The sequence below is a fragment of the Sinocyclocheilus rhinocerous genome, unplaced genomic scaffold, assembly GCF_001515625.1.
Source record: "Sinocyclocheilus rhinocerous isolate Xijiao unplaced genomic scaffold, SAMN03320098_v1.1 scaffold1508, whole genome shotgun sequence".
Taxonomy (NCBI): Eukaryota; Metazoa; Chordata; class Actinopteri; order Cypriniformes; family Cyprinidae; genus Sinocyclocheilus; species Sinocyclocheilus rhinocerous.
This window is the reverse complement of record NW_015660889.1, coordinates 344,215-355,704: the sequence shown is the minus strand read 5'-3', so window position 1 is coordinate 355,704 and position 11,490 is coordinate 344,215. Positions and strand designations below refer to the sequence as shown.

Below are 11,490 nucleotides of genomic sequence, written 5' to 3'. Positions count from 1 at the left end.
AAAAATATTTTAATTTGTGTTCAGAAGATGAACGAAGGTCTTACGGGTTTGGAACACCATGAGGGTGAGTAATTAATAACATAATAACAATATTTTTGGGTGAACTATCCCTTTAAGTGTTGATTGTTTGCACTACAGTAGAGATTGAGTATTTAGATTTACACTTTTCATAATTTTATTAATTTGCTTCCCTTCACATTTAAACAAAAAGATTGTTTTAGATTGAAATTGCTAAATCAAACTCTCTCTGACTTTTATCTGTCCTGCCAAAACTGTTGGAAAATTTGCATGTGACAACCAATACAGCGAAGACTAAGTGTCAGAGCAATTCATTTACATACATGACGTGTTTTTCGCAGACATCATGGCAGCCTGTGACATTTCCAAACACTGGACACATGGACAAAAAGGCTGTAATCAAAAACACTAACTTTGTGATTAATTATAATAAATACAAATGTAACCAACTGTACTGTGGATTATTTTGCTTGCCAGCAACTGAAAAAGTTCCAACAACAACAAAAAGTCACAATCAAGTTTAGTCTAAATGTGTCTTATTCTGAAGCAGCAACATGCACTTTTTGACAAAATCATGAATGTGAGTCAGGGTGGATCTGCAGAGCCAATGAATCTGATTGCATCAGGGCCAGAGCTGAATTACTTGAGTCTCTATATTCCCCATATCTGGACGTCCAATAGTAATGCCTGCGTAAACCATGAGATACTTCTGCTAGAAAAACATGATCGTCCACCTCATAGGGAGAAACATCTGTGTGCTCCTCCAACAGCCGCCCACTGCTTATGAGCCGAGAGAAAGCCTGATTATACATGCAGAGAGAACATCAAGAGATTTTAATGACCTTTCGTACAGAAGTTGAACACTGTACTTGATCATTTAGAGATTTGTGGAATCTCACCACGCAAACTGGCTCCTCAAGTTTGTTCCCCCAGATGTAAATGTGTGTGAGACAGGAATTCACTTTCATTGCCTCATTGAAGGACTTAAGACCTTCCTTTCCAATGTTGTTGCTGGTAACAGACAATCTAGAAGGCAAAAATGATGACGTAAGCTGGTCAGCACATACAAAGGATATAGTTTCATATGTAAACTTGAGATTTAATAGCGTTGTTTTATAAGTAAATTACACTAACGCTTTGAGTTTGCTGTGTGGCAGCTTGATGGCTTCACTTAGATACACTGCACCATCGTCTTCAATGCGATTGGAAGACAGATCTAAAATCTCCAAAGAGGGATTTTGTTTCAAAACCTCTGATAAGCATTTGGCTCCATCCCGTGTAATTCTGTTACTGTTAAAAAATACAGAAATTATAATTTCTCTTATGACTATCTTATAGTCATATTATAGTCATTTCATAACTGATGAACTTTACAGTTATTGAACTGAACTGAATCAACACTGAACACAATCAAACGAATTTAAAGGGTTAGTTCACCTAAAAATAAAAATTCTGTCATTAATTACTCACCCTCATGTCGTTTCAAACCCGCAAGACCTTCGTTCATCTTCAGAACACAAATTAAGATATTTTTGATGGAATCTGAGAGCTGTCTGACCCTGCATAGACAGCAATACAACTGAAATGTTCCCAGGTCCAGAAAGGTAGCAAGGAGATCTGTAAAGTAATCCATGTGACATCAGTGGTTCAACCATAATTTTACGAAGCTACGAGAACACTTTTTGTGTGCAAAAGAAAAAAAAAAAACTACTTTATTCAACAATTCGTCTCCTACGCATCACCCTGTAGCATCATTTTGGAGAGTATCAGCTGGACGTAAACAGCGTATGCTGTTCTGTGTCAGCTGCGTCACACGGATACGCTGTTTTCGTTCAGATCAAATCACAACAACGTAGCAAACAGATCCGGCGTGACGCAGCTGACAGAACAGCATACGTTGTTTACGTCCAGCTGATACTCTCCAAAATGGCTCTACAGGGTGATGCGTAGGAGACGAATTGTTGAATAAAGTCATTTTTTCTTCTTTTGCGCACAAAAAGTATTCTCGTAGCTTCGTAAAATTACGGTTGAACCCCTGATGTCACATGGATTATTTTACAGATCTCCTTGCTACGTCTCTGGACTTGGGAACATTTCAGTTGTATTGCTGTCTATGCAGGGTCAGACAGCTCTCAGATTCCATCAAAAATATCTTAATTTGTGTTCCGAAGACGAACTAAGGTCTTACGGGTTTGAAACGACATGAGGGTGAGTAATTAATGACAGAATTTTCATTTTTGGGTGAACTATCCCTTTAAGCTGAATAATGTTACTATTGTCTTTGTAGAATTTGAATTTGTCTCATATTTGATGAAATTTGCATAATTGGTTCTGTTAATTTCCTCTTTATTACACTGAAGCTGCTTTGAAACAATCTGTATTGTATAAAGCGCTATATAAATGAAGGTGACTTGACTATCTTTTTTCTGTGGAGCACAAAAGAACTGCCATGTCTGAGTTGCCCTGTGCCATACAATGATAGTGGAAAGCCATGGTCGCATTTCACTTACATTGTATGGAAAAAAAAAAAACAGTTACTAAATTCTGCTATAAAAACTAATTTTACTTTATTCTGTGGAAAGCAAAAGGAAGTCATAAAGTTTTCAAAAGAAATGAGGGTGAGTAAACAATAACAGAATTGTCATTTTTATGTGAACCATCCCTTTAGGATCATGAATTAAACAATTATGTAAGTGTGTGTATACCAGTGAAGATCCAAGTAGCGTAGGGAGACGTTTAACTTCAGTGCTTCACACAGCCTCTCCACACCAGTATCAGTCATGTCATGTTTTCCCAAGTGCAGCTCCCTCAGTGTCTTATTCACCACCAGCATCTGTGCCATATGGACTGTTGTTTCCTCCTATCATTTAAGTTAAGATTACTTTTAACCATTAAAACAAGACTTATACCAAAAAAAATTAATAATAAAGTATGTATTTCAAAGTAGTTTTCCTGAAAACATACCTGAAGACTGAAAAGAAGAGGTCGGCTAGCATTAATAGCACATATTTTTCTGTTGTTCTTAAGGACGATGGCAAACGCTACTACACTTTGTGTAGCCTAGTAAAAAAAAAACAGTACTTTAATTCAAATGTAAATTACCTTTATTTTGTGCTTATATTTATGTTCAACAAACTCACCAAATCACAGTCTGAGATGTCTATTTCTTCTAAAGTAGAGTTGATCTGCAACATGGCAGCCAGTTGCATGGCACCTTTGTTTCCAATCTTATTTCCTGTCATTCTGAGCATCTTCAGACTTTTATTTTTCTGTGAAATGAACAGAAAGTACATGCTAAAATTGTGATACGTATTGGCATTAATTTAACACCTATAATTAATGTATAGATGAATTTTAACATTAATTCTAAATGTGAATTAGCCACACTTACGTGCATACTTTTTGCTATCATTTCTGCACCATCTGCCTCAATGTTATTACACATCAGATCAAGAGACTGAAGGGACTCACTCTCCTGTTAAAATTACAATATTCCTTTAAAGTCTGACATGCCAGAAAGTGTTAGTTGTATGCTTAAAAATATAAACATAATGTGAAACACTCTGATGACATACAGTACCTGAATGAGGTGTGCGACATAAACAGCTCCTTTATCTGTGATATTGTTGTATCTAAGATCTAAACCTGCAATGAATTTTTACTTTCAGTTCACTATAAAATCATAGTTTAAAAGTAAGTTACTTGATTCAGGTATAGGTTACAATAAACTTGTAAATATGTACAATAGTTTATGATTTGCATGACCTAAAATTGTTCTGGGTAGGACGAGTTAATATTTACCCTTTATAGCCGAATTTCCCACGAGTGTTTTTGACAAGACCAGCATATCGTCATCTGTCAATCTGTCTCCATGCTTTAGTTGATCATTACCGGTTAGTTTGAGTGAGCCATCACTGAATTAAACAAAACAAAACAACAACGCTAACTCACAGTAAAGTCGAAACGACTGCTCATACTTTATACTGTATTATATACTTTCCAAACCAACCTACTAATGTTGTCTTCCAAGACTTCCAAAACACATGTATTTGGAGGCTGCTGAACTTCAACATATACAGATAAATATCGATTCTGAAGGTCCTCCATGTTTCACCCTTTGTGTTGCTATGGTAACAGAGCCACGCAACATAGAACGGTCTTCGATAGAACGCATCTGCGCAATGGCGACATCTTCAGGTCGTCTGCGCTTCTTTTGACGGCGGTTATGAGGTATGTATGTATAAAAATAGAAAATAAAAATAAAACATATATAGAAACGTGGTTAAAGAAACACAACAAACTTTCTAAGTCGTCGAGAATAAGTGAAAAATACCTATTGAATCTTTCACAGATTATTTTCTTTATGAATGTATTACAAGTACGCAACATATGAATGTGTTATATATTCAGATATTTAAAATGTAGGGGGAAAATACAATATTCACATTTTGGAGGAAAGGCCTTGAAAGTATTATTGGACCTATAATAATAAAAGCTAGCCCTCTGTAAATTAGATTTATTTATATTAATAACAAATGAAATGTTTATGAATTCAAATTCACAAATACTATTTGGTAATGCTGAAATAAAAATCTAACAAAGATGTCTTGACAACTATGATGTAAACAAACCCAAAATAGAGAAATTATTGTATATTTAAAACTCTTAAAATTAAGTTGGTGTCAATAAAAGTACAATAAAAAGTTAGAACCTTTCCTTTGAAACTAGAATTAAAGTTTTGTACATTTTTTCTTTAAAATCATCCCAGGGGACAGAAAACTTCCCCTAGTTGAAGAATTACCCGAATATAAAAACTACAAGAAGTAATATTGAGGAGAACTGAGGAAAATATGCCCGCGTTCTTCACCAGATTCATTCGGTGAATGCATTACTCCAAAATATATATCAACCACAACAAATATTCAGACGTGAGATGATTTATTATAAAAGTTTCCCAGTTTGTTAGAGGATCCAAATGATTTCACATCACATATGAAATTGTTCAGAGACTGGGTCATATAACATTATAGGTATTTACATGTCAAACTTCTAAAAGACAAACGCATAGTTCAAAATATCAGAATGACCAAGTCAGTTGTAATGTATAGCCACACTGTCCTTTCAATTAAATAGAAAAGTATTTTTAAACGAACCAAAATGCATTTTTAAGCACAGCTTTTATATTACAGCTAAACGTAAGTTTGGCCTTCCCTTCATTTCAGAAAATACTTTATGCCTTTAATGATCCAGATTCTGCTCTGAATGTGACATTACATTTAATTAAGAAAAAAGCAAGAGAGGAGAAGCCCCACATATTCACACAATAGCTTTGTATAACTGATATCTGCTAAGAGTTCATCATTCAAACACTGAGAAAACAAGTTATCTGAAGGGATGTTTGTGACAAAACGCTTCCGCACTGGCGTGACTGATCCTAACCTCAGTCTTCACTTAATGGAGAAAATACATTTAAAATGAAAGTAAAAGCTGGTATTTTAATCAATGGTCTGAACGATGACAATCTGCGTGTGCTCCATCTCAGCGGTTCCTGGGATTTCGTACTGTTCCACTGCATAGCTCACTTGCTCGCCAGATTCTCCGTGTTGGAAGAGAAGGGGTGCTTCGGACGAGTCTGCGTGCTGGAAGATCATGGAGGGCTCTGTGCCGTCTGCATGCTGTATGATCATCTGAGGCTCTGCTGACTGCTGGATAATAAGTGAGGTTTCCGGGGGCAAAATTGGCAACGGGGGCTCCATCTGAATTTCATGGTCTTGGGAATCGACAAGGGCGGAGCGCACGCGAGCAATCAGGCCCTGGTGGTCAATGGGGATGTTGAGAGGACACTGCGTCGGGTCGGTTTTCAAAGGAGCCTGCTCTTGGCCTGGAAGAGCTGAAAAGTATGTTTTAAAAGAATTATTTAGATGGGTGGATAGATCAACTAAGTTGTAAATATACAACTGGTAAAACCTTTGTGCTGCTTAATATTTGTTGTGTAAACCGTGATACATTTTTTTAAGCTTCTTTGATGAACAGAGAAGTTCAAAAGAACAGCATTTCATTGAAACAGAAATTTTTTTGTAACATTATAACTCATTAATATCACTTTTGATCAATTTAATGGAATCCTTGCTGAATAAAAGTATTTCTTACTTATTCCAAACTTTTGAATGATGGTGTATCAAGGTTTCCAGAAAAATATTAAGCAGCACTGTTATCATCATTTTTTTGAGCAGCAAATGAGGATATTAAAATGATTTCTGAGGGATCATTTGACACCAAAGACTGGAGTAATGATGCTGAAAATTCAGCTTTGCCAGCAGAGGAACAAATTACAGTTTAAAAAAATATTAATATACATAACAGTTCTTTTAAATTGGAATAATATTTCATGATATTACTGTTTATACTGCATTTTTGATTAAATAAATGCAGCCTTGGTGAACATAAGATTTCCTTCAAAAATATTGTAAAAATCATAATTTTTTTCAAACGAATAATTTAATAATAAACAAACAAACAAACAAACAAAAACATTAAAATAACACACCGTTATGCTTCAAAATGCTGTGCTTCTTCAAGCTATATATGTCTGAAAACATGTTCCCACACAGGTTACACCTCACTTTTCTCGATCCTACAGGCGAAAGGACATAGAAAAATATGTATTTGCACATATTCTTGCAAGGTTTCCATTTTGAAAAATGGAAAGCTTTCATTTATTAACTAAATTTACCATTGTGGACATCCATATGTTTTCGAAGTTCACCAGCAGTTAAGCAAGGTTTTCCACAATCCAAGCATATATATGGGGTCACACCTAAAATGGAAGGCAAAAAAAAGACATTTATTAAACACACACTCCCTGTGCCATAGGTATGTTAGCAAATCGCTACAGAAAAGGTTGAAAGCTTTAATGAATGCATCACAAACCCACCGGTGTGTTTCCTGGTGTGAGCGATGAGAGAGCTGGACACAGCGAATGCCATGCCGCAGGTGTCGCAGATGTAGGGTTTCTCCCCCGTGTGTCGGCGCTTGTGGTACATCAGAGTGCTGGCCTGTGTGAAGCGCTTCCCACATTCTCCACACTCATACGGCTTCTCACCGCTGTGCTTCCTTAATGGAAGTTAATGGAAATGTTTATTCTCCTAATTGATTATTGGTATTTTTTTTAGATCTTTTAATTGGATAACAACAAATACAGTATACTGACCAATACAAAAACATGATTTTTATGTTTAAGTGTCCAAAAATAGATATGGACAGCCAGTCTTTACATATTAGTAGTCTCTTTACATATTAATAATAGTAATAAGACTAAACATAATCCACATTAAAACAATAAATCATTAGACTAAAACAAAACATTGATTATAAATATTTTCCAATAATTGTCATCATCATTTATAGCATTACTAAAAATAATAACATTTAATTCATTATTAATGAACAAAGTGTGAACTCTAAAAAAATATCTGTTTTTACTACAATGTACAGTCTATCTCTAAAAATAATAATTAATAATAATGTTAAATCTAATAAATATAAAGAATAAAATAAAAATACTGAGAAATAGGGACGTATTTGGGAAGCAGACCGGATTTGAATCAATACCCTTCTGGGAGCACAACCACATACATGTGTCATTTTTTCAAATTTTATGAGATTTAATTTGAATATTGCGCATGAATTGCACTATGCATACCTTATGTGAATTTTCAGATTACTAGAAGTGGCGAAAGCTGCTCCACAGAAATCACATTTATGCGGCTTTTCTTCTCCGTGATGCATGCGGCAATGATAGACCAGCTGACATTTCTGAGCAAAACGTGCCTCACAAGTTGTACAACTGAAGGGCTTCTCTCCTGAAAACAAAATAATACACGAATCACTCTACATAAAGTTATTCTATAAGCAAAATTAGGCAATGTTACACTACAGTTCAAAAGTTTGGTGTTCAAAAGATTTTTTTTTTAAAGAAATTAATAGTTTCAGCACGAATACATTAAATTGATAAAAAGTGACAGGAAATACATGTAATATTACAAAATTATTTATATTTCAAATAAACGCTGCTCTTTTAAATTCTATTTAACAAAGAATTGTAAAACAAAAAAAAGTTTTCACAAAAATATTAAGCAGCACATTGTCTATCATCATAATATAACAATAATAATAATAATGTTTCTCGAGCAGCAAATCAGCATAATAGATTTATTTCTTAAGGATCATGTGATACTGAAGACTGGAGTAATGATGCTGAAAATTTTGCTTTGCCATCACAGGAATAAATGAAATTTTACAATATATTAAAATAGAAAAGTTATTTTATATTGTAATAATATTTCAAAATATTACATTTTTGCTGCATTTTTGATCTAATCAATTCAGCCTTTACGAGCATAAGAGACAGAAACAAATAAAAAAAACAACTTTTGAATAACAAACATGATGGACATTTCATACTATAGTTCCACATTTTTTGTCATCAAAACTATGGATTGAAAGACAAATTCATTCAAGTGAATGAGTCTATTAATGCAGTTTACCTTCTACATGCGAGAGTCATACCTGTGTGTATACGCATGTGGGTCTTCAGCTGGTTGCCCTGTCTGAAGGAGCGGGTACAGAGCTGGCACTGATAGGGTTTGAGGCCCTTGTGTATGCGCATGTGTCTGCGCAGGCTGCTCATCTCGGAGAAGAGGTTCCCGCAGACGTTACAAATAGGCCTGTGTTTGTCCTGCAAGGGCTTCACTTCCTCTTCTCCGGCCCAGTCCTCATTGTCATTGCCAGATTCTTCATCCTCTACATCGTCTTCTTCATCGTTACTCGCTTGACTTTCTTTTAGCTTTCTACTCAAGCTTCTCTTTCTGTTGCTGGTGCGGACCTTCTTGGCAGGATTTGACTCTGAATCCTTTGTAGCTTGAGATGAGCCTTCTTCAGTGTGTTTCTCAGTGTCTTGGTTTGTTTCTCCGGTAGCTTCTTCTCCACTGTTCTCTGTTGGATTTGAAGATTCATGTGCCTCAGAAGAAAGAGGTTTGGATCGAGGTCTTCCTCTTTTACGGCCAGTCTTTGCAGGTTCTGAGCCGTCTTCCGTGTTTGTTGTTTGGTTCTCAGTGGTTAACGGCTTAGTCCGTGGTCTTCCTCTCCCTCGTTTTAAAGGAACTCCGTCATCTTCCTCACCAGCATTCACAGAATCTTCTTCAACAACTTCTGTTTCTTGGGTCTCTCCTTGTTCTTCATCTCCATTGTCTCCTTCTGCACCAGATGATAGGGGTCTATTTTGTGGACGTCCTTTTTTGTGAGCAGAGCTCTCCTCTTCTTGATCCTTGGTTGCTACAGTCTCATCTTCAGCGTTTCCAGAATCATCTCTGTCAGTGGACAGCGGTCTAACCCGTGGACGACCTCTTGGTCTTCCGGTTCCTCTCCCTACTGAGCTGCTATTTGGGCTCATGGTTTGCTGCGCTGGAGATTGTTCAGTTGAATCAGAAGTCAACGGCCTCACCCGTGGGCGACCTCTCGGTCTCCCCCGACCTCTTCCTCTGCCTCTGTGAGCAGTTATGGTCTCACTCTCAACATCATCCTCATAGAGCCTAGTTTTTGGTTTCCTCCCTCTCTTGTTGCCGCTTCTCTGCGGTGTCTGTTCGCTGGACGACTGGGCTTCATCCATAGAGGTGGGATCATCCTGTAACCCATCTTCTTTCTTTTCCATCAACCGCTCCCGTTCTTCCACCTCTGCGATTGGCTCTAAAGGTTCGTAATCGTCTGGGCTCAAGGGGGAACGTGGATCTTCGTACTCCGCTTGTCTTGTGGGCGAGCCACCAAATTCATCTTGAGTTAGTGTACAACGAGCCACAACCTCGGGCATCCCAAGATAAGATGCAGCTTTCTGAACGCTTTCAATTTCTTCTCTGTGGGCAACAAAGCACAGGAATTTATCATTTACAGTTATAACTATATGAACTGTATGCACTATATAAATATATATTAGTTTTAATCAATAAAGTTAACGTTTTAGCCAAAATAATATTTAGCAGGTTAAATAGTTCATAGCACAGTAAAGATTAAATAGATTGTGGTAGAGTAAAACAAAAAATTCATATTCACTACTGGAAAAAATATCCATAACTTTATAAAACAAATTTTTCAATGACTTCCATGATTTCTGGAATATGCAAATTTCCAATGTTGTTATATTTTTCATAATCATTTATATGTTATATTTATTATGATTCTTTTATTATTACTCCACATTATATTCATATTACTGTCTCATATTAACTATATACTCAAGCATAATTCAATTATTCCCTTTTATTATGGTCAATTCCATTTAAACTCCATATTCCATTGATGTAGTATTTTCAGGGTTTAAGCATAAAAACAAGTGTAATACTGCTTTAAATTGTTGCTGTTTTTCCCCAAAAATGTAAAAAAAATTCTAAGTTTTTGTTTTTCTGAGCAAAAACATAAATATCATACATTTTTCCCTGATTTACAGAAGAGACCCACTAAAATGTAATTCAGTGTAACATTCTTGTCAGGCATATTTACAACAAAAATCAATTGTCAGTTAAATTATCAAGTTTAAAAAAAAACTGCATAAGTTGTGCATATTGATTTATTTTAATTTCCCCTGAAAAAAAAAAAAAAAAAAAAAGTATATGCAAGGATGTTTGGTTACATTTTGTATTCTTTTTTTCATGGTACTAAGTGTTATTTTCCAAGTGCTGGTATTTGAAGATTGCAAAGCTCTGCTGTTTCTGCTAGAAGGATGTAAAACCACAACCCATGTCTCTAGTTTAATCTGACTTCTACCTACTGCCTTTCACAGGTCATGTCAACTTGACCTCGCTTTGACGTCAAGTAATTTAGGTGGAGAAAAACATGTGCCCAGATGTATGAGACACAATGGGTAAATTCCTTTGACGTCTATCGATCAGACAAACATCTTGAGATGTTCTAAGAGGATGTAAGTCTCTACTATTTATATTATTCCAATTGGCTTTTCAGACAGCTTCTCCTTTTCCTCTGCTCACATTACATGCTCCAAAAGCCTGTCTTTTGACTTCTGAAGATTATTATACTTTGATTTTAAATTACGCTCTTAGAATTTTAGCAGAATATACTCAGTTTGGATTTTTGCATTCATTCTTAATCATTTCCTTTAATTTTTCATTTTTCATTATTATTATAATCTGTAATTTGTATCATCTATGATTTATTTGAAATAAATTACAATTTTACTGAAAGGCCTGGATCTCTCCATTGCATCAATTTCCAGTATACATTTACATGTGCTATACAGTCAAGTTAACACATTTTAAAAATCATGGACATTTTTTTCAGTAGTGAATATGAACTTTTAGTTTTACTCCGCAATGAAATATTTAATCAGCTAAATAATTATCTATTTATCTACAATATATATATATATATATATATACATATATATATATATATATATGTCACACC

The 11,490-nt window shown here is 35.4% G+C and overlaps 2 protein-coding genes across 4 annotated transcripts in view; both read right to left on the bottom strand.

Annotated features, from left to right (window-relative positions):
• Positions 1-557: 557 nt before the first annotated feature.
• On the bottom strand, positions 558-4,125 carry LOC107725855 (leucine-rich repeat-containing protein 34-like). The gene is made up of 10 exons (XM_016535255.1): positions 4,028-4,125; positions 3,820-3,932; positions 3,599-3,663; positions 3,410-3,493; positions 3,159-3,287; positions 2,983-3,078; positions 2,724-2,878; positions 1,153-1,308; positions 918-1,044; positions 558-818 (listed from the first exon to the last, which is right to left on the bottom strand). Exons 1-10 carry the CDS (start codon positions 4,123-4,125, stop codon positions 591-593), a joined length of 1,251 nt encoding a protein of 416 aa, XP_016390741.1. The 3' UTR covers positions 558-590.
• Positions 4,126-4,945: 820 nt separating this feature from the next.
• The window catches only part of mynn (myoneurin), an 8,280-nt gene continuing 1,735 nt past the window's right edge, over positions 4,946-11,490 (bottom strand). For all 3 annotated transcript variants that reach the window (XM_016535295.1, XM_016535296.1, XM_016535297.1), the window contains 6 exons: positions 8,587-9,926; positions 7,721-7,880; positions 6,953-7,131; positions 6,752-6,835; positions 6,566-6,652; positions 4,946-5,908 (listed from right to left, as the gene is read on the bottom strand). In XM_016535295.1, the coding sequence (XP_016390781.1) occupies positions 5,514-5,908; positions 6,566-6,652; positions 6,752-6,835; positions 6,953-7,131; positions 7,721-7,880; positions 8,587-9,926 (2,245 nt within the window). In that variant the 3' untranslated portion in view covers positions 4,946-5,513. The remainder of the gene's footprint in view (positions 5,909-6,565; positions 6,653-6,751; positions 6,836-6,952; positions 7,132-7,720; positions 7,881-8,586; positions 9,927-11,490) is intronic.